General features: G+C 46.3%; 1 protein-coding gene across 2 annotated transcripts in view; it reads left to right on the top strand.

Moving 5' to 3' along the window:
- Positions 1-23,534, top strand: part of TMEM255A (transmembrane protein 255A) — a 56,185-nt gene that overhangs the window by 5,949 nt on the left and 26,702 nt on the right. The window contains exons 2-7 of one of the 2 annotated variants that reach the window (XM_058713853.1): positions 935-1,077; positions 11,234-11,296; positions 13,655-13,744; positions 19,554-19,622; positions 20,910-20,981; positions 21,395-21,483. In XM_058713853.1, coding sequence (XP_058569836.1) covers positions 935-1,077; positions 11,234-11,296; positions 13,655-13,744; positions 19,554-19,622; positions 20,910-20,981; positions 21,395-21,483 — 526 coding nt within the window. The remainder of the gene's footprint in view (positions 1-934; positions 1,078-11,233; positions 11,297-13,654; positions 13,745-19,553; positions 19,623-20,909; positions 20,982-21,394; positions 21,484-23,534) is intronic. The other variant, XM_058713855.1, reaches the window with a different exon arrangement.

The following is a 23,534-nucleotide window of genomic DNA, read 5'->3' as shown; positions in this document are numbered from 1 at the left end:
TCCCTTCCCCTCGCTGGGGAAACAACGGCGGCGCGCGAAGCGGTGCTCGATTCCTTTCCAAAAAAATTATATTCAAAAGCGAGTCTCGATACCATTTTTCTATCTGACTTAATAAGCCTGTTTTCGGAAAAAAAAAAATATTGGTTTGCGCTATCGTGTCTGATAAGCACTGAGTAGGAGAACGGGTTTCTTGTCATTTATAATATTTATGTCACCCTCACATAGGCCTAAATGTGTGTAAGTTATAATCTTCCCCATCTACCTCCCCCGATACATATCTTTGTGGACTAATGGCCTCCAAACACTTACTTTATTACACACATTTGTTATGTGACAAATCTTGCCAACACACCATTTTAAAGTTTATACACGAGGTGGCAAATGTCAGAAATAAGTGAAAAAAAGAATCCCAGTACCTGGCTTGGTTGTGATATTTACACTGAAAATGAAATTTCATATCTCCGGCTTATAAAAAATAACCCTTCTTAGTTGCATTTTGGCTTTAAAATATTTTCATTTAATGCCTCCATGCGTACACTTCCCATTTATCATAGGCCTTGTAATTTGGCCTTAAAAAACACTCTACTAAGTGGGTACGACACATCTTTCATGGAATGGCAAAAGCACAAAATTTGTTGTGGGTTTTTTTTTTTTAATGTAACTGCTAAGATGCCATCTGTTCATTTTCAAACCGGATATATATATATATATATATATATATATATATATATATATATTTTCTTCTTGTAAACGTGGCACCTGATGATTGCAAAATACCGGAAGTTCCATCCCTTCCCCATAATTCCCCTCCCCAGAGATAACCCCAGCTACCAGTTGGGGTAGGAAAGGAAGACCTTCCCAGTGATTTTTCCCTGTAAGTCCATGCCCTTCTCCGGCCAAAATGAACCACTTCAGTTTCTCTGTGTGCTTTCAGGAGCCTTCAATCGAAGGAAACGAAACTCCATCTATGTCACCGTGACTCTGCTTATTGTGTCGGTGTTGATTCTCACGGTGGGCCTTGCCGCAACCACCAGGACCCAGAATGTGACCGTCGGAGGTTATTACCCGGGAGTTATTGTAAGTATAAAAGGCCTAGGTAGGTCTCAGGGGCTTGCTGGCTGCGGTCTTTCGGGTTCTACTCAGAGGGTTTTTGATTGTCTGAGTTTCCAGTGTTTGCTCAGGTTTCCTCCTGTATATTTCTCTGTATGTGTACAGAGAGGAAACTCTGGGCCCGTTAAGAAGAGCACTGGACTGAGAGTCAGAGGAATCCCAGCTGTGTCCCTAATTAGCAGTGTGCTGCTGAGCAAGTCACCTCGCCCTTTAAGCCCGTGATTTTCTGGTCTACGAGGTGTCACCAACCAGCAGGGTTAGCTTTAGGCTAAGGTCCCTTTCTCTCTGGGCACCTGCTTTCCCACGTATAACAGGCGTCACCTGACCCTACCTGAAACCTGACGACGGCTTGACACTCTGACCGTCACTGCTGACCTCCAAAGTGAGCCTGCATTCCTACCAGGAAACACATGTGGAACATTTACTTCTAAGATAGGTATATTTATCCATTTACAGGTTTTATACATGTTCCTAAAACATACAGACATGGAAATTCAAGAATTAGATTCAAAAGAAATAACTTTTATTATCCTCATGCTAACTTCAAAGAATGACATCCACTTCGTGTGAAGTCGGTCATTAAAGGTAGTGGCTATGAACCCTTATTTCAAGTAGCCCGCTAGATCATTTTGAACAGTTTTGGCTGACTTATCAGGTACAATTAGGTTACCGTGGGCATCATTTTTGGAAATTTTCAAATTGGGGTAGAGTCGACACACAATATCACACTACTTTCTGGTGTACGACATAGTGAGTCCACATCTCTCCATGTTATGCTGTGTTCACCGCAAGCGTAGCTGCCATCTGTCACCATACAGCGTGGCGTCATTGTTTTTTTAATGTCGATCCCACTGCGTAGCTGACAAAAAGCTCATCCCGAGACAAGTGTCAACTGTGCCATTTTCTTGTGGCTCGCTTCTGCTTACTTACATTATTAGGGTCATCTTCAATTTGCGGTTTCTCAACAGGAGCCTTTCCAAACCACCTGTCCATTTGATAGGGACCAGTTTAGTTAAAGCTAGATAACGCAGTCCGGGCACACGTCAAAAGCCCCGCCATCAACTGGTTGCTGCTGGGATCTTGCCTTTTCCTCCCTGCAAGACGGCTGACCTTGTTATCTGACATTCACACCGGGGGAGGGCGCCAGTGACAGTCTGTTTATTGAATATTTGTACCGCTTAATTTCTCTTACTAGTTTAGATAAACAGTAAATAGGAAAAAAGAGTTCGAATAGTTTCTTAGTGTACATCAGTGGATTGTTGTATCCATCACCAGGGTGCGTGGGATCCGTTCTGGAAACCACCGAACTCTTGACATACAAAGCCTCACTTTATAGCAAATCATCGTGTCGTATACATGACATAGATACAATTTCTTTTGTCATTTATACTTCAATAAATCTGGGGAAAAGAAGAGGAAAGAGAAACAAAAACAAACATGAGCCTCATTTGGATCGACACACACACGGCTGCTGATCCCAAAAGCCTAACCCTAGAGGTAGGGTCATATTTTCACCATCAATTATATAACTTGTCAATTGTAAGTGATTGTAGAGAACAGGGAGGAAGTTTGGAAGTTTAGGATGGTTCTTTTATGTACAGTTAGTACAGCAAAGAGGTCAGATGTGTTTGTGTTGTTGTTGTTTTTCTTTTTTCTTTTTTTGAAGAGGTGGGGTTGGAGAGAGAAGTCAAGGGAGAGGAAAGGATTAAAGATGGATGTCTTTGACAAGCCCAAGCTGCTGCGAGTGACCAAGCCTGACGAGGGTTGCCTAGGCCACGGATTCCACAGTCAGCCTCCTCAATAGCCCTAGCTGGCTGGCGCCAGACGTGCCTCCCACCTCCCACAGGCTGCCTGGGAAGTTCCTTCGCCACTCTTGGGCAGGCAGGGCTCCCTCCAACCAAGGGCAGGTGTCCCTCTGTTAAATGTGTGATGTGAGAACTCGCCCGGTCCACTTCCTGTGGTGAGGCAAGAAAACCAGTTGTCAGCAGAATTGGGTTTTATTTTTAAGCACAAGCGAGGGGGGCGAGGAGGAAGGGGGAGGTAAGATTGCATTTTGGTGGCTTGGAAAAGCAATTTATAGGGTCTGTGTGACTTTGTGTGCTTCAGGTAGCTGCGTTTTGTAAAATATTTCTGACGGATGAACAGATGCTCAAAGCCAAGAGTCAGACTCCCCATGGGTGAGGAAAAGGTATTTTCCCTGTCATTTAAGAGTAGGAACTCCTATTCTAGAACAGTGGCTATGAACCTGCTCTGTAGAATAGCTGCCTGTGGGTGGCTAGGTTGGAATGCATTAACAAAGGAAGGAGGGCGCATGATTGTTGGTATTCGAGTACCTGATGTTCAGCAAGCTCGGGTAGTTGAAGGGGTGCGTGCCTCTGTGTGTGTGTGTGTGTGTGTGTGTGTGTGTGTGTGTGTGTGTTTCACTAAAAGCTAATATGGGAATGTTAAGAGGAGAACCATCCCTAACAGACAGTGTGCCCCATGGTTTACCCTTTAAAAATGTGCTCTTAGAGTTCCTGTAGATTTGTTTCTTTAAAATGGGTTTTAATTATAGAAAGAGAATGGGGAAGATTGCAGATCGAAAGGCAGAAAAATCCATTTGGGTTTAGAGGTCAAATCATGTTGTAACAAATACGGTGACGACTCAGGCCTCTGAAACAGCGTGTGCCTGACAATCCAGATTTATCCGGGGGTGGGATGCTTTCGCTCATTGACCCGTTTGGTTATTAGAGAGGTAGGTACTGTATAAACTCTAAGCCAGTGGTTTCCCTACTTTGGTGTGCAGAAGAATGACCAGATGAAGCTGTGGGAAATGCAGACGTCAGGTCCCTACCCCCAGAGATTCTGGTTTGGTAGGTTCGGTATGGCCCAGGAACCTGAATTTCCTTTTGATGAGTTAATTTTGATTGGAAAAGTAATACAAATTGAATCTGCATTTTACTAACTACCCCAGGGGAGCCTCATTCAAATGAACCGGCAACCACTTGGAGGACTAAAACCCAATAAATAAAATATGCTCAGCAATAAACCCAGGCATTTTAAGATTCCATACTGGCAAATTGGTCACTCTGAATATAAATGATCAGTGTATAGCAATGTGAAAAATTTCAGGCTACTTGGAACTCTGATGTTTTGGGGTTAGCTCTGCGGGTTAAATGCTTTAACAATAAATGAGAATTCAAAATTTCAAAACAGACAAATTAGGGCGCAGTTATTACATTAAAAGAAGGCTTATTATACATACAACTCACTTAAATATAGAGACTCGGGCATTTTAAAATATAATTACATTTGTACAGCTCAAACTCACATGAAACTTTCCTGGGGCATATTCATTTTGCCAAGCGAGGTGCCCTTGTACAGCAAGGTGCATTATAATAGGTCATGAGCTACTTGATCTGAGCTAGAATGTGGTGCCAGCATCCTAAGACACACACACGCATGTATGCATCTTTAAAGGTGCTAATCTGTCCAAGCGGAACGGCGCAGTTTTTTTAAAAACTTAAAATCGGTGAAGAAAGACAAACTGGTTTAGGATTTTTACTATCCACGAATGTTCCAGACATTCCATTCCAGAAGAGTTCAGTGAGCTTCCTACACCGGAGGCCTAAAAAAGGCAAGAGGCTCACTTGTTGTATAAAGCTGAAAAGGGCAGGGGAGAGAGCGCGCTCCTTGTCTGTAACACTTTAACCTTCGATCCGGGAGAATGAAGCCTTTAAATGTGTTTCCCAAGCAACCCACAAGATGGGGTTGGCCACCTGATCAGCATGGAAATCTTTCATTCTTGTACCCTCTCCCCAGTTGTTGTACTGCTAAGACCCATGCCAGCCTGGGTTTTCTTTAGGAGAAAAAAAAGAGGAGTTTCAGCCCCGTTCACAAGGTGGGGGTGTGTGTGTGTGTGAGTTAATGGAAAAATTATATCAGAGTTACCGTGGGATAGTAGGAAACTGAGACAGCAGGGATCATTCAAAATAATGGCCCAGAAACTTTCTTTAGGCAGATGTGGCTTCAGCTTCACATGTAAAGACTCTTGATAAATCCAACAAAGTTTAGACTAAAGCATGCTAAGGAAACATACTGAGCTCTGGATGGTAGAAGTTTGTAGTTTATTGTGAATTAGGGAGAAATTTGTCCACCTCTTGTTGAAAATGTCTCTAAAATATAAAATCATTCTAAAATAAAGTTCCTACCCCTAAGGTACATTTCAAAGATGGGTCTTGAATCTGGATTTGCTAAATAAGACTTGTAATGCCGTAAAGTTCTAACCTTCATTGGCTCCCTGTTCCCTCCTTAGTTTTGTCATTCACAGCACTCCAAACATGCCTTTGGTCTGGTCTCCCATTCCCCCCTCTTTTGCCAAAACTGTCAGTTCATGGCCCTGAACGCAACTTGGATTTTTCTGCCTTGCTGCTGTCATTTTCATTGTTCCCCCTGGTCTGGAATGTCCTCCCTGCATTTCCTCTCTGTTTATCCAAATGCTCTGTTCTATCCCAACTTAAAGACAAGGCAGGACATTTTTCAACCGCGGGGAGTCCACAGTGGCGTCTGCCATCTTTGAACTCCCCGCCATAGATTTCTCCTACTCATGGTTCCTGGAAAATACATCCTGCTTTGTGGCATCTGTAGGGCCATATTCTCATTTAGTTTTGTTTTTACAGGTCCCCGATCCCTTATCTGAATCCTTGGGCCAGATGTGTTGGAGAATTTAGATTTCTTTCCTTTTTTTAAATATTTTTTTAAAAAAATTTTAACATTTATTTATTATTGAGAGACAGAGAGACACAGAGCGTAAACAGGGGAGGGGTGCGGGGGGGGGGAGACACAGAATCCGAAGCAGGCTCCAGGCTCTGAGCCGTCAGCATAGAACCCTACGCGGGGCTCGAACTCACACACTGAGAGATCATGACCTGAGCTGAAGTCGGATGCTCAGCCGACTGAGCCACCCAGGCGCCCCTCTTTTTTTAATATTTATTTTTTGGCGATGGAGAGCACAAGTGAGGGAGGGGCAGAGAGAGGGGGACAGAGGATCCGAAGCGGGCCTTGCACTGACAGGCTGACAGCAGCGAGCCCGATGTGGGGCTCGAACCCATGAACCGTGAGATCATGACCTGAGCCGAAGTCAGATGCTCAATGGACTGAGCCATCCAGGTGCCCCTAGATTTCTTTTTTATATTAGAAGGATAATACAGTGCATATATTATATTATCTAACATCCCAGGGGGGTTGAGAAAAACCCCATAATCAAGTACTTTCATATTCCTCTAATAAACTGAGTTTTTATACTAAGTGGATAAAGATTGTAAAATAATCTCACATCAGTTCAAGGTTTTGCCACCAAGTTAGTTACGAAAAAAAAACAACCTTTCGTTTTTAAGAGCTTTGTGGATTTCAGGTTTATGGGAAGGAATTGTGGACCAGTTTACCTAATTATAGCTCCTTGAGGGTGAGTCTCATTGGTTGTAGTATCATATCCCCCGCCCCTACTTCTGGCCTCCAAATCACAGATGTAGCACGGTGCCTGCCACAGAGTAATGTCCAATTAACATGTATTGAACGACTAATCCTTCTGAGCCTCGGTGCAGTGAATGGGAATCGGCCTAGTCCAAAAAGAGCCGTTAAATCTGACTTTGATGTCTAACGATTTGTGTTTTCCTTCAACGAGTGGAGGGCAGCCAAATCAAAGCAAATTGGTTATTTATTCAGGTAATGGGGAATCAAGATGGAGGTCCAAAGGCCTACACTTGCCATGATTCCCTGCAGTTCTCGAGGGATAGCCAAAGAGCTTACCTTTCTGGGGTCTCAGGAGAGTAAACAGTCGATTAGAAGTAGCTGCCCACTTTCAGGAAATTCTGTTGATTTTCCCCTTTTTATTTTCAACCCCTCAGCTCTTCCTCAGATAGGATTTTTCACTCCATCCTTGCAGGAAACCTCTTTCCTGGAGAGGGAGGGGAAGTGACGAAAGTCACTATTCTACTGACACACCACAAATGCAGCACAGTGTGGCTGAAAGAACACCAGCTGTTGGTCAGGGCACCTGTGGACTCCTGGCAAGTTACTGACGTAACTTGCTATAAGAGGGGATGAGTCCATACAATTCTCTAGGCCACCATTTTCCTATCTATCGAATGGGAATCGTATCAGCTCCACCGAACTCCATAGCGTTACTGCGACCAAAATGGAGGGCACATGTTGCTTTAAGTTAAAATGCTTTTCAAATGTACGGTAGTTTTTGCAACACTGGTGCGTTCATCAGCCTGTCATCCAGGTGAGTGAATTCTTCCAGCATGACTCAAAAGACAGTAGTTCCCTGCCTGGTGATCTCTACCTATCTTTGACCCCATGTTAAAATGTCTCCTCCTCTGTGAAATCTTAGACTTAACATTTATTTAGCGTCCTACCTTTGTTAAAAAAGGTTTTCTTTTATTTGAGTATAGTTGACACAATGCTGTGCTAGTTTCAGGTGTATGACATAGTGATTCAACCATTGTGCTGTGCTCACCACGAGTATAGCTACCATCTGTCACCGTACAACGTTATTATAATATTATTGACTGTATTCCCTACGCTGTGCATTTTGTTCCCATGATTTATTCATTCCATAACTGGAAGCCTGTGTCTCTCACTCCCCTTCACCTATTTTGCTCATCCTCCACACACACACACACACACCCCCTTCCCTCTGGGAACCATCAGTTTGTTTTCTGTATCTATAGGTCTGACCCTGCTTTTTGTGTGTTTATTCATGTGTTCTGTTTTTCAGATTTTGCATATGATGAAATCATATGGTATCTGTCTTTCTCTGACTTACTTCACTTAGCATAACACCCTCTAGGTCCGTCCAGGTTGTCACAAATGGCAAGATCTCACCCTTTTATGGCTGCGTATACATACCACATCTTCCCTTATCTCTTCGTCTATCAGGGGACACCTAGATTGCCTCCATATCTTGGCTATTGTAAATCATGCTGCAATAAATGGAGGGGTGCGTGTATCTTTTTGAATTAGTGTTTTTGTTTTCTTTGGGTATATACCTAGTAGAAGTCACACTACATACTTTATCTCATTTAATCCTCACAGCAGCCCTGTGTGGTAGTTACCATCATGGTTTGCATTTTATAAGTGAGGTACCTGAAGCACAGAGTGGTTGAGGAGCTAGCCCAAGGTCACACAGTTTAAAAATAGCAGAGCCAAGGATATAATACAAAATGAATGATTCTGTTCTCCTGTAGCACTACGTTTATATGTTGCCTGCGGTCCTTAACCCACAGTTTGTCTCTCCTTCACTGGACTAGGAGCCCCTGGAGGGCAGGGACCACATCCTGTTTATCTGGCACAAGTGCTTAGTGAATATTGGAAAGTTGAATGAATCGGAGTGGATTAGAATGGAATGGAAAGGAAAGGAGGGAACTGGATAAAGTAACTGTCTAACCTGGGACTTCAGTCCCAAGTGCCTTGTCTTTCCAGTCAATTCCATAAGGCTTCAGCCCACCTCTTCCTGGCCACTACCATCAGAGTTATTTGAGAGTGCCAGGAATGACGAGGTTTTTTGCTTCCTGTCTGAAGGTCAAGACTGCTGTTGGGGTCCAGGAGACCATTAAGTGAATATCTGTGGAAACTGATAAGCTGCTCAAAGGACTTATTTTCCATGTAAGAGACTGCCTCTGATTTTCTCACAGTCTCCACAAGTGGTCCAGAGTGCCATGAACACAAACTATTCATGGAATTCTTCCTAAAAAATAAAAGCTGTGGAATATATTGGAGGTGTGGATAAGAGAAAACATGAAGCTGTGTTATGAAATACAGCAAGCAATGATAAGATTTTCCAGCTCAAATTGGGTTAGAGTTGCTCAGAAACTAAATGTCTTCAAAAATGATACTAATCAGGGGCGCCTGGGTGGCTCAGTCAGTTAAGCGTCCAACTTCGACTCAGGTCATGATCTCACAGCTCGTGAGATGGAGCCCCGTGTTGGGCTCTGTGCTGATAGCTCAGAGCCTGGAGCCTGCTTGGGATTCCAGGTCTCCCTCTCTCTGCCTCCCTGGCTCGTGCTCTGTCTCTCTCTCTTTCTCAAAAATAAATAAACATTAAAAAAAGTTTTTAATGGTAATAATCACTAGAACAATAATTAATATTTCCTGAGTACTGACTGTGTGCCAAGCACTGTGCTAAGTTCTTTCAATGTATCATCCTGGTTTGTGCTTGCAAAAGCCCTACGAGATAGCCACCACTCTAGTCCCCATTTTCCAGATTCGGAGACTGAGGTTTAGAGAAGCCAATCAGTTTGTTCAAGATCCCACAAACAAAGGTGGAAGAGCTGGGGCAGGAAGCCAGGCTGGTGTGAGAACCAGGTTTTAATCAGTATACTGTATAAAACAACACATTTCAATTACATTTAAACTAAGAGCAGGTGTTGGGGCACCTGGGTGGCTCAGTCAGTTAAGCGTCCAACTCTTGATTTCGGCTCAGGTCATGATCTCACGGTGGTTTGTGAGATCCAGCCCCGCATCGGGCTCTGTGCTGACCATGAGGAGCCTGCTTGAGAGTTTCTCTCTCTGCCTCTCCCCCACTCTCTCCCTCTCTAAACAAACAAACAAACAAACAAACAAACAAACAAATAAGAACAGGTGGGAGATGGGCATAGTTTACCTGTTGAGTGAGGATGTTCTCAGTAGAGTCTTGGATGGCACATGATATACTCTTCAAATTTTTTTTTTCAATGTTTTTTATTTATTTTTGGGACAGAGAGACACAGAGCATGAACGGGGGAGGGGCAGAGAGAGAGGGAGACACAGAATTGGAAACAGGCTCCAGGCTCCGAGCTGTCAGCACAGAGCCCGATGCGGGGCTCGAACTCACAGACGCGAGATCGTGACCTGGCTGAAGTCGGCCGCTTAACCAACTGCGCCACCCAGGCGCCCCTTTTTTTTTTTTTTAATTTTTTTTTTTTTTTCGATATACTCTTCATACACTTCGGCTTCTGTTTCCCAAGAGGGGTTGCTGGCTGAGTGGCCCTGAAGAATGAGTCCTTGGAAACTTGTATTCATTCCTTCCCTTCATTCCCTTTCATCCTTGGGTTTCTGAGACAGTGACCCAGCCCCCCCATGCAGTCCACCACATTCCTGCCTCGCCCTCCAGGCCATTAGATTTCCAACCACAGGTGTAAGGCTTGGGGGGGCCTCAGACTGAAATAGATGCCCCTGTTAGCCATGGTAAGGCTGCAGATGGAAACCGGGACCATTAGTGAGGTTAAGAGACTCGCAGCTACATTGCTGAGCTTGTGTTAAGATTTATTGGCCCATGCTCACCACTCTTTACTTTCTTCCGTTTTTACCCCTATCGACAGCCTTCGTTAGTGATCGTGTTCAGCTGAGACGGGCCACCTCAGTCCGCTAATGGCAGAAGTGAGAGGAAAGTGGGACCCGCTACACTGAGCCATCATCCTATCCACTTAGACAGGGAAATTGTTTCGCAGGGTTTTACGCTGCCATTTCTGTTCACCCTCTAATGAATGCTTTCTGTCCATAAATGAAGCAGAGATGGAAGAAGAGGTGAATAAGTGCTAACATAAATTGCAGTGGGTCAGCCACAAATACAAGCTTTCAAAAAATAGGGTTTTTTTGTTTTTTTTTTAAGTCTAGGTTAAGGTGCTTGCTGATTTCTAAAGTACTTCCTGGGTTTGATTAGTGTGCCGGATGCATCGAAAATTGCTATTTCAAATCTTCATTTTGTAATCCATGCATCAGAGTAGAAGGCCTCTTTTCAAAAAAAAAAAAGATTCAGATCAGAATATAATGTGTGCTTTTCACCGTTACATGTCTCTTACTGACTCACCAGTCACGCGCTAGGTAATGGATATTGACATTGAGATAGGCAGGCTCTGAAACGCTCTGGTTGACCTTTACTTGTAGCTTTTAGGTATGATTTATTTCTATGAGGAAAAAATTTGCAAATAGTGGGGGAAGCACTTTTATTGAACACCTTGTATCTGTGTAACAGTTGCATGTGGCTTTAGCATCTATACCCCAGTTCTTTTCCGTTGTCCTGAATCATATCCAGGAGCTGCAATGATCGTGTGGCCAGGCTGGCCACCTTCCCACATGCTATGTTTGCCATGTTGCTTTGCAGCTCGGCTTTGGATCGTTCCTTGGAATCATCGGATCAAACCTTGTCGAGAACAAACGGCAGATGGTAAGTCTGCATCGCTATAGAATTACACTCTTTGTCTGAAAAAGCTGAATATATTTATGAATTAAATAACACACTTCTTAAGGTTGCCCACATTGGGCCACAAAAGTAACTGCTCCTTTGCCTTTTCTCCTCAGCCTCCAGGGAACTTGTTCGAAAGTGACCCTGTGGTATGGGACTTGTTCTCATCTTGCCCGATGCTCCCTCAGTGCCCTAGTTGGTTGGTCTCCTTAAGTGAAAGAGATAGAATATTCTGGATCTTGCCCTTTGCTCTCCTCCTCCCTCTCATATGCATAACCTTTGGGGAAGGTTTTTGCAGAGGGCTCCTGCCTTTTAGGGTATTACAATCTAGGAGACTTAGATCAAGAGGACAAGTCACACTTGGGGCACACAAAAGACAAAATTATGAAGCCAACCTAAAGTATTCCCACGACTCATACTTCAAAGCTAAGTGTGTTGTAATGTTCAAAGGAAGAAGGAACATGTAACAGGAGGTAAAACTTAGAAAGTTCTATGTCCTAACAGGGGCCACAAGGGCAAGCTGTTGGGTTTCCTGGTATGGACCGAATTGCAAGCATATTGTAGATTTATTGGCTTGTAAATCAAGATGCCTGGTGAGTGGTCAGATGGTGGACTGATTAGGCTCCCCCAGTACAAGCCTCTGTGGCATCTAGACTTTGATAATGGGGTCTATTTAACAGCAAGTTTAATCAGATAACGTCGTAGCTCCAGGGACAGAGAACTCTAACCATATGTTCTCATATGAATCGCCCTCAAGGGAGAGATCATAGTTCTCTTCTTCCATTTCACCTGGACTCCCCGCCTCCCCTGCCAGTTGTGTTTGCACTTGGGGCTTACATTATTCAAAATAACGCGAGAGTTTTAATTGTAGAGCTGATCATAGCATAGCTGATAATGCCAATTTCATGACATCGTTCATCCATTATTTACCAATTCTCTGTAGCGCTGTGAAGTGAGATTTATGGGGAGAGGCTTCTGAACAACTCCTGAAGGAGATGAGTATTTCCTCCTGGCCTGTAGAGGAGGGAGAACCTTAGGGTGGCCTTGACTTTGATTTGATTTTGCCCGGGAGAGCAGTTTAATGCCATGCTATTTCCCCCCTCTTTGCCCCCAAACACCTGAAGAAAGCAAAACACTGATTCCATCTAGTTCTGAGGGTCAACACGGGCAGACGGTAGGCTTAGGCAGCGCCTGCCCCTGCCCCTGTAAGCACCTTCCCCCGCATTGGGTTGTAGTATCACCCTTGTAGTGGAAGACGAATTATTAGGAAAACTTGTCATTTAACATGATCATATAACATGATATAACATTTATATATACACTCATATACATATATACGCATATACATATGCATATATACTCATCATATAACATGTTGAGTATAGGGCGGTCTGGTTCAAGCAAACATTTTCTTACTTAAAAATTTTGGGGGGTGCCTGGGTGGCTCAGTCGGTTCAGCGTCCGACTTTGGCTCAGGTCATGCTCTCCAGATTTGTGAATTCAAGCCCTGGGTCGGGCTGTGTGCTGATGGCCCAGAGCCTGGAGCCCACTTCAGATTCTGTGTCTCCCTCTCTCTCCCTGCCCCTCCCCCGCTCGCACTCTGTCTCTCCCTCTCTCAAAAAGAAATAAGCATTTGAAAAATTTTTAAGAAAAAATAAATAAATACTAAAAAGAAAAAAGAAAACTTTTTGTATATATTATGCAGAGTTAGTTGATCAGTTCCAGAGACTTCAACCCTTGTCAAATGTCTTTGGTATTTACTTTGGTATTTGTCTTTGGTATTTACATCTTACTAAGTTGACTGTTCTTTCTTCAACAATGCAGAAGGCCACGTAGGGTTGTGTGGGGCCTCAGAACCATCCCTGTCTTCATCAGTGCCCACTGCGAGGGGTTGAGAAGAACACTGGACTAGGAGTTGGTGGGCATCAGACCGGATGGTGACCCCGGGCACACCACTTCCCCTCCTTGAGCCTCCAATCCACCAGTAAATAAAATGGGGGGTTGGACCGCATGATGTCAAAGTTCCGACATCTTTCTGAGTCTGAGCCTGGAAGAGCCACACGCGTTCCTCCTTGGACAATAGGCTGGATGTTCATTTGGTGTTGACAGACTCACTGAATGAGTTTCTTAGCTTGCCCTGAACATGGGGAACGTGCTTCAGTGGCCCCTTCCCTGCCTCCCTCGGCTCCCACTCATCCTGGATGATTGAAGAAAGCACCCTCATGGGGTGGCCAGCCAGAGTTCTGCATTGGCTGGCATTCTCTTGGGGACCATCTAGTCTCCAGAAGCAGCAAGAGTGGAAGGCTAACAGACACTTTTGTTCCCCCCCCACCTTCGCAGCTGGTGGCCTCCATCGTCTTTATCAGCTTTGGGGTGATTGCGGCCTTCTGTTGTGCCATCGTCGACGGGGTCTTTGCTGCGAGACACATTGTGAGTACTTTCAGTCCTGGGTTCAAGCCATTGTACGATACAGCAAAGTTGAGTGTGTGCTGAGATGTGCGCCGAGTGCTGTGAGGGGTACAGAAGAGGGAGAAAACAAGATCCGTGTCTCAGGTTGCCGACAGTCGAGGACACCACGGGACACACGGTCATCTAGAGAACAGGGGCTGAGCCAGGGGTATAAACTCTAAGTACCAGAGCGGTTTATCCTGGACTCCAGTGGCCAGGACAGGCTTCCCCGTGGTGGTGGGAGCTAAGCCTCTGACACGTAACTGAGATTTGGAAAGGCAGAGGGAAGGGCTTTGGGGCCGGGGGAATGACTCGGAGGTGACGTTGGGAGCGAGGAGGCAGGGAAGAGCAGGGGGGCCGATGACTTGAGAGCCTTGGAGGCTTCAGCAGCCACAAGAACAGACCATGAGGACAGAGTCACCTTTTCTGTGATACCTGAACTTTGCTGTCCCTACAACCATGGTTGGCGTTTAGTGATAGGATTGGGCTCCAGAGAAGGCCCCAGAGCTAGAAGCCTCCACTCAGAGCCCAGTCCTGGAGTGCGGGTGCCAAATTCTTCCTCCTCTGGAGAAGCTGCACCTTGAGAAAGGCCATTTTACTCCTGAAACCCGAACCTGTGCTCTTGTTTGAGGAAGCCTGGGATTCAGGGCATTCCTATGTGGCTGTCTACAGGAGCCCTCGCCCCTCTTTCAGTACTTTCCATTCCATAGTGTTCCAGACTATTCTGCTAGGGCTGACTTCTCCATCAGGCACAATAGGCACAACGCCTGTGGCCCATAGGACTTTCAGGGTTTCAGTAAAATATTAGCATTTCTTTTCAAATCCGTAGAAACATGATAAGCTTTTAGGTCAAGAAAAAGTTTTCCCATATAATATAAATATATTTGTCTTTATACCAATGCAGTCATTAGATATAATTAAAATAAAGAAGGGGCGCCTGGGTGGCTCAGTCAGTTAAGCATTTGACTCTTGATTTCAGCTCAGGTCATGATCTCACGATTCGTGAGCTTGACCCCCGTGTCGGGCTCCATGCTGACAGTGCAGGGCCTGCTTGGGATTCTCTCTCTCCCTCTTTCTCTGCCCTTCCCCCACTAGCGCTCTCTCTCAAAATAAACCTTTAAACAAAATAAAGAAAATATAATTTTCAATATTTTTTAACGGGGAGACGGACCCACAAAAGCAAAAGTACCTAGGTCCCAGGGAGGCTGTAACATAGCCCTGATCCAGCCCACAAACCCAAATCAAAAGCGAGCCACAGCAACTTACTGGGCCCCCACAACCAACACAAGTACTCCTTTCATTCCTACTGAATCAGCAGGGAGAATGAAAACACCTCGTGAACTAGTTGGAACTGTTTTGCTTTCCAAAACAACTGAATTGGAGCAAAATTGTATTACCAGAATCTTCTGTGGATCAATGGCACTTTATTCCATTTCAGTCACTGGCTAATAGTGCAGGTCATGTTGAGGGAGCCTCGTGGGTATGGTTGGATCTGGGGAAGGATGATCCGTGACGTTATTATTTCAATTCCAACTTGCTCTTGGACCCTCCTCTCAGGAGTAAGAGTCAGTCCATCATTTGCCAAGATTGGAGGGACTCATGTGGTTGGTGCTTCCCCACAAGCAGTCTCCGAATTGGTGTCTCAGGAGAAGATTTCTGGGCAGAGGGCAGAGTAAGGGGTGAGAGAGAGAGGGTCTTTACCCGATTTTCTTTCCGGGCCGAGAATTTAAATGTAGGCCCCTCTATCAGACCCATCCCTTCTGATTTTAGATGAGAACAGCCATCTTCTTAATCTTTTTCTTCTTAAAAAGGCCAGTGATACATGGGGAACTCGTAACATCCACAAGCCCACCACCCTAACTTAGCAATCCTTATCATTTTTGCATATGACCCTCTGAGTAAGCACCCAGTTGTGTGGCTGTGTGTAGCGTGATTGCAGCCAATCATGGCATGCGTGCTATTGGTATTCAACAGGAGCCATCTTAATAACAACAATGCCTTGTTTTTGTGTAGCGTATTTAGCTTTTAAATGTGCCTTCACATCTATTGTCTCATTGGAGACCCACAGCAATCCTGTGAGATATGTAGGGCAAGCATTATTATCCCCATTTGACAAGCAGTATTCACTCTGAGGCAGTCTCCATGGTAACAGAGGCCTAGTGGCCAAGAAGCCTGCAGTAGATTTTGATGGCATCATGAGCTAAAATGGCTTCCTCTTTTTCCCTCCTCCTCCCACTCCTAGTGTGTTTTTTTTTAACAGCTTTATTGAGATGTAGTTCACATCCCATATAATTCACCCACTTAAAGTGTACAATTCAGTGGTTTTCAGTATCCTCACTGTTACGTGGAAACCACCACCACATCAATTTTAGAAGATTTTCATCATCCCCCAAAAGAAGCCCCATGCTCTTGACTCTCACCTCCCTTTACCCCTAGTCGCCTCAGCCCTAGGCAGCTACTAGTCTACTTGTTTTTTTCTTGATAGATTTCCCTATGCTAATTAACCTTTCATATTAATGGGATCATAGAATATCATGGTCTTTTGCGACCTGACTTCTTTCACTTAGTGTGCTATCCTCAGGGCTCACCCATGTCGTAGCATGTATCAGTGCTTCATAGCTTTTCATGGCCTAATAATATTCCACCGTATGGATATACCACATATTGTTTGTCCATTCAGTGGCCGATGGGCATTTGGGTTGTTTCCAGCTTGTGGCTTTTATTAATAATGCTGCTCTAAACATGCATGTACCATGTGGCCATATGTTTTTGTTTTCCTTGGGTATATACCTAGGAGTGGAATTGCCTGGCCGTATGGTAACCACGTTTACCCTTTTGAGGACCTACTGGACAGTTTCCGAAAAGAGCCGCACCGTTTTCCATTCCCACCAGAAGTGTATGTAGGAGAGTTCCCATTTCTCTGCATCCTTGCCGACTCTTATGATCTGACTTTTTGATTCTAGTATCCCACTAACCATCCCAGTGAGAATCAAGTGGTATCTCAGTGTGGTTTTGATTTGCGTTTCCTTGACACTCCTAAATGTTTTTGAGCACTGGCCTCTGTCAAAGGCAATGGAGAAAAATCCAAGTTATACTTACTGGAAGTTTCCTCTAACAACCACCTACGTGTCTCTGACTCCAGGCCCTCTGTACTTCCTACAGTTAGTGGCCTGCAGCAAAGTATTTGATTCGTGGATTTGGATTAAGGCTGGATGAATCTTTTAGAAAACCTTTCTGCTTACACTGCACCTGTCCTAAGACATCTGCCAGCCCTCACTGACACCCAGAGAGTTTTGAGAAAGGAGGCTTTGTTAATGTATGGCAATATCCGTTGGCCAGTTTAACGAAAGGCCCTTTTGGATCCTAGCACTGCTTGGGTGGGCTAAAGCCAGGCTTTCTTTTTATAAACAATGAATTTTTTAAAAGATTTTATATTTAAGTCATCTCTACACCCAACGTGGGGCTCGAAGTCACAACTTCGAGATCACGAGTCACGTGCTCCTCTGAGCCAGCCGGGTGCCCCTAAAGCCAGCCTTTCTTGTTGTTGAAATCTCTCAGCACTATCTTGCCCTGTCCTTTGGCTTGGGAATGTGTGAGCTACCTCTCAAGACCTACCTTCTTACACGCCCCTCTAAATATGTCTTCTTCCTTCTCTCTTGTCTCCTAGTTCTTTCCTTCCCCGCCCCCAACATGGCCTTTAACCATCTGGGAAGGTCATTTTGCCTTTTTGTAACAGTTTCCCCTCTTTCAAATGGATGTAATAGTGACCTACCTCTCAGGCTCAACCTGAGTGTGATATGAAGTAATGGGTGCAAACTGGGCCTGGCACAGAGTAGGCACTCAACATAAAGCAATGTCCATTTCCATCTCTTCGCTCCAGAGTCGGAAGCCCTTCGGATTTGAAAGGTCACCGAGCCCTCACGAAGTGACTTTTTCCTACCTCCCAGTTGCCTGGGCTTATTCCTTCTTGGGGGTCTCAATGCAGAATAGCAGCCAGAGGCAGCAAAGGGGCAACCGTCACACACGTCTGTCTTCATCTGGGGCAGTTGGCGGCTGAATGCTTTTTGCAGAACCAGGAGGTCGGGAGGGCTGTGACCAGCGTATCAAGCCTCCCTTTCCACAAGATAATAGTGGTCTCTGCTATTGTGCAAACACGGAAAATAAACCCTGCTGCGTGTGAACATGAGAACCCTCGCTCCTTTCCCCCCTAACTCCAGCCTCAGCCAACAGGCCAATGTACTTTCAGAACAGTGAACAAACAAGAGGTCCCTGTAGAAGCAGCTGATGGGAAGTCTTAGGTGCTCGATGGGGCTGGGAGGCAGGAGGCACTGGGGTGTCAGGATCAGGAGATGTTAAATCATCCGTGGGAAAAGCAGCCACTGGGATTTGAAAATGGCAAGTGGGGGCAGGAGGGAAGGTGCTTGGCCACCCACCCCCCAGGTCAGTTTGCATGAACTTCTTGTCCCGTCCTAACCTGCTTTTGGCCAGAGCTCCGCCACCACTCAGGAGATGTTTAGCATCACCCCAGAAGTGAACAGCATCCCCTGCCTGCAAGTTTCCAGGCAGCCCTGGATGGTGCCTGTCTGCTCTACCCCAACCCCCGTGCCTGGGAGTTCCCTCAGCAGGGAGCTGGCCAAGCCAGGAGGGTAAACCAGCTGCCCTTGAGCCCCATGTTAGTTTTCTGGGCTTTAGCAGTGTGTTTGGAGTTCACTGTCTTTACCTAGTATCCCTAGAATCTGTGTAGTTGAGTGGAAATGGCTCATAGTGTAGTTGAGTTAAACTCTACAGCAGTCTCAGGACACCCGGGTGGCTCAGTTGGCTAAGTGTCCAGCTCTCGGTTTCAGCTCAGGTCATGATCTCATGGTTTTGTGAGTTCGAGCCCTGCATCAGGCTCTGTGTTGACGGTGCGGGCCCTGCATGGGATTCTCTGTCTCCCTCTCTCTCTGCTCCTCCTCCACTCATGTTCTCTCTGTCTCTCTCAAAATAAATAAATAAACTTAAAGAATTTTTGAAAGAGGGGCGCCTGGGTGGCTCAGTCGGTTGCATGTCCGACTTCGGCTCAGGTCACGATCTCACGGTCTGCGAGTTCGAGCCCCGCGTCGGGCTCTGTGCTGACAGCCCAGAGCCCGGAGCCCGCTTCGGATTCTGTGTCTCCCTCTCTCTCTGCCCCTAACCCACTCGCATTCTGCCTCTGTCTCTCTCAAAAATAAATAAACATTAAAAAAAATTTTTTTAAAGCAATCTACAGTGGTCTCAGTAGCTGCTCAGCCCCCTGGGGCTTGCTTCCTGAGCTCTTCCTTCTGGAAAAGCTGTGGCAATGACAGCAGGGAGCACACGTCAGCCAGCCCGTGTCCTGTCCTCAGGTGATGATGAGAACTCATTGATGGAGTTGGGCTCCCTCCTTTTAAGAGTATGGTGTTGTAAGAATTTTGAATCTTGTTCCCTGGGGACTCTTTGGAAGAAGACAAAGACTGGAAATAAAAGAAAACCAGAGAGGAAATTTCAAGAAAACCATTTCTTAGTCAGTTTCCGAATTTCTCATTAACCAAGTGGCCCAACAGAAAGCAGTTATTAGAACATCTTAATCTAATCCTCAGATTCTCAGGGTCCATAGGAGGGCCGCTTTCAGAAATTAACCCAACCCACTGCCTACTCGTGTGTGTGTGTGTGTGTGTGTGTGTGTGTGCGTGTGTGCGCGCGTGTGTGTTCAAATCTTTTATTACCCATCAGAGCACTTGCTGCTTTATTTTCCAAAACCAACACTTCTTTGGTTTGGTGTTTCCCTTTCCAGGATCTGAAACCACTCTATGCTAACCGGTGCCACTATGTCCCCAAGACATCCCAGAAGGAGGCTGAGGAGGTGAGCCAGAATGAGGCTGCATGTCTTACTTTTGGGGAAAGTCTTCCGTTCTGCCTGAAACCCCCTTCCTTGTACTCCTTTTCACAGGCCTAAGGCTTGCTGTTAGGTGTCTGTAGCTGATTTGTTCAGTGGGTCAGAGCACAGTGTTAATGAGGCCACAGTCATAGGTTGGAGCCTCAAGAGGCCTAATCAGATTTACTTTGCTCTGTGGCCACAGGCTGCCCCTCTGACCCCAGCAGGCAGCCTCTCCATGTGTGGCTTTGATCCCAAGAGGGACAGATGAGTACAGAGGCCACAGGGCAGGCCACTCCCCCAGCTCTGTGGATGGCGGTTTGGTTGTCTGGACTCGGTGCCCAGCTGGAGGGAAAGCAGGAGCCTCACCAGAGCACTGGGCCTGGACCAGGGAGGCAGAGCCTGGGTCTCACACGCAGGAGGGGTCAGGAAGCCAAACGAGGGTAATCGAGAAGCCCGGTCCACTCTAAGGCTCTGAGAAGGCCTGGACTGTGGGCTTGGCCCCTCTCATGACACCCCAAGAGGCCAGTCTGCTAATGCACGACGACTTCTCTCGCTTGCCCTATGCATCTCTCCTCGTGTTCCACGCCGCCTTGCGCGGAACTAGAGGCAGCAGGCAGTGAGGTGAAGCACGACTCCGGGGTACTTTCAGAAATTAACGCAATCCCACTGCCTGCTTGTGTGTGTGCACAATAATTGCCCCCCTGCCCAGAGATTCCTTTGATATGAAACTACCATTTGACATAAAATACAATGCGAATGGTGCCCTTGGAGTTAGGCGGGGCGATGGCCCTCCTCCCAACGCATCAGGGCAGATATTTCTATTATGGCTCTGCCTTTCACTTCTCCCCCTACTTTGCACCCAATCCCAAATTTACTGTTTTTCTAACTACCCATGGGTTCAAAGGGAGGAGTAGAAACGTTCACGTGCCAACAGCTTATCAGAAAGGCAGTGAGCATTTGGATGGAGGACCCGATATAGAAAAAGCGCCTGTTTACTACAAATATTCTCTATAACACAGTGAAACACATTCACAAGCACTTCCTTGCATCCATAAAGGACGAGAGTCTGGAAAATTTCTTCCCAACAGAAGACGGTAAATGGAAATGGATCTTTTACATGTTTTGCAAACTCGAGATGTGTGAAATGTCATTGCTGTTCTGATTTCGTGGCGATCGCTTTCTCGTGTTAACTTGGTGACTGTAAAAATATTAATGACTTCCATAGGTTCACTTGTAACCCTGGTCCCCCTAACCCTATTTTTCCTATATAAGGTCATAAGTTCCTCAACCAAAAATTCTCCTTCCGCGAGGGTTCTGAGGAACCTTACCCAGGCAGCTAGAGAGGTACTATTGTACTTCAAAGTGCATGTGACAGCCTTTCTGTCTTCCTCCCCATCTGATCCCCCGCCCCTTGTCCCCCCCCCCACCATTCCCCTTCCCCACTTACTTTCATTTCCTGCTGTCATTTGTTCTTCCGCCTGTCCTTCCGTCCATCCTTCCTCCTCTGCATCTCCGCCCTTCAGGGATGGGGCACTGAGGGCTGTGGCTGAGGCTGGACGGACCCCAGCTACACGGTGGCTCATGTCAGGCACAGGTCAGCCCGCCCCGTGCCCAGCCCCATCCCTCTCCTGCGTTGGTGTGTTCATTTCACAGCCATCCTCACCGCCTCCATCAGTCACTAACTCATATTTCCAGTCCCAGAGGGTCCTGCCTCCCATCCAGTGCCAGCCCATCTCTTCACTGTTGTGTGCCCTCAGGTGAACTGCCCTCACCTCAGCCGTGGATTCTGCACGCCTCGCATCCGGGGCAACACCTGCTTCTGCTGTGATCTCTACAACTGTGGCAAGTAAGTGCTGAGCGCCGCGGCACAGGAATGATGGTTTGACCACAGTGGGCACTAGGAGGGCTGAGGCGGGGCGGAGGGGTGGGGGGAGCGCAAGGGCACATGGTAGGGATCCGAGAAATGGAAGATGTTGGTCTGTCAACAGAGTTCAGCTAGTAAGCATTACCTGCCTTATCCGTGCCAGGCATCACGCTAAGTGCTTTGGAATACTTGATCTCATTTTGTTCTTACCTATGATGTATGTAGGATTATTCTCTCCATTTTACAGATGGTGAGAGTGAGGCTCAGAGGAGGCAGACACCTGGCCCAAGGTCACCCAGAACTTGAAAACAGTAGAGGTAGAGTTCAAACCCAGTTCTGTCTTAAGTCCAAGTTCAACAACATTCAACAAATAGTTACTGAGCACTTTCTCTGGGCTTGGGCCTGTTCTAGACACTGCTGACTCAGCAGCAAACAAGATAAAAGTCCTTTCCCTTATGAAGCTTGTATTTTAATAGGGAAGACAGTCAATAATACATGGATATAAAATATGCCAGGTGTTGATCAGAGCTCTGAGAAAAAAAATGAAGCAGGAGAGGTAGATAGGTAGGTGAGGGTGAGGGTGCTGTGTGAGACAGAGGAGCCAGGGAAGGTCTTTTCGAGGAGGTGACATTTGTGCAGAGACCGGAACAAAGCGAGAGAGCAACCCAAGTAGATACCTGGGGAAAGAGTGTTTTCAAGCAGCAAGAACAGAAGTGCAAAGGCCCTGAGGCAGGAGCAGGCTCAGTGCTAGTCTTGTTTGGTCACTCGGCTCTCTGCCCTCTAATTGCAAAAACGTCACTTATTCCTTTTTTCAAAACATATTTAGGGGTGCCTGGGTGGCTCAGTCAGTTGAGCGTCTGACATCAGCTCAGGTCATGATCTCACAGTTCATCGAGTTCTAGCCCTGCATCAGGCTCTGTGCTAACAGCTCAGGGCCTGGAGCCTGCTTCAGATTCTATGTCTCCCTCTCTCTGTGCCCTCCCCCTCTTGCGTTCTCTCTCTCTCTTTCTCAAAAATAAATAAACATTAAAATAATTAAAAAAAAACATATTTAGGTGGTGGGAATACAGAGTCTATACCTCTGAGGAACTCACAGACTCATAGGGAAGACAGACATGAGAAGAATTGATTATATACAACAGAGTGTGATAGGTACAGTGGGGACCAGTGGATATACTGGGGACCCTGATGACCCAAATGACTGAAAGCCAGGGCTGCTGGGGGAGTGTCAAGGAGGAGGTGACATGGGAGCTGAAATTTAAAGGGGAGGGAAGGAGTTGGGAAAGAAACCAGAAGGGGGAAGAGGTGGGGAAGGTATTCCCAACAGTTGTAGGGTCGGGAGAGTTCTACAGGGGGTAGGAGGTAAGGGCGGAGCTGTAGTCAGAAGCCAGATCATGGAGGGCTCACTGGCCACAGGAGTGACTTTGGACTTGACCCCGTAAGCAGTTTGGGCTTGACCCCATAAGCCATTGAATGGTATTGCATGAAAGATGGGGTGCTGAGGGCCCGGAGACAGAAGGGGAAGGGCGGAGTTGGCAGAGGGGGCCCGGAGGGAGCTGGATCCAGAGGAGTCAGATGGATGCAGCATCCTCCGGACCCCCACCCCCTACTCTTGGTATTGGGGGGCCCATTTCTGCGGTCTGAGGATTAAGACCTGCCTGACTGGAGGTAGGGCGGGGAGGCGGGGAGACTGGCACCAGCCTTTTGCCTTCTTCCCTTGCACCAGCCTCGTTTCGTTCAAAGGTTTGGCGGCGGAGGAAGAGAAACTTAAAGCCTCAAATGAGGTTTGGGGATTATCTGGGAGGTTCAATTATTCATGTTGAAATAATAACTAACACTTGTAAAGGACTTCCCTCCTCAGCAGCAGTGATGGCTATAATTATACTTCCTGAGCTCATCCTTCCAAAAATGGCCAAAGGAATGTAAAATGGGTCCTAGGGGAATTGGGGTTATTTTGCTATCCTTCCTTTGGCCTCCCCTGATGCCCCCCTCCTTGCCGCTGTCCTTCCTTCTCCTTTTCCCCCCTCCCTCGC

Source organism: Neofelis nebulosa, chromosome X (genome assembly GCF_028018385.1).
Source record: "Neofelis nebulosa isolate mNeoNeb1 chromosome X, mNeoNeb1.pri, whole genome shotgun sequence".
Taxonomy (NCBI): Eukaryota; Metazoa; Chordata; class Mammalia; order Carnivora; family Felidae; genus Neofelis; species Neofelis nebulosa.
Note: the sequence above shows the minus strand (reverse complement) of the source record. Positions and strands in the feature narration are given on the sequence as shown.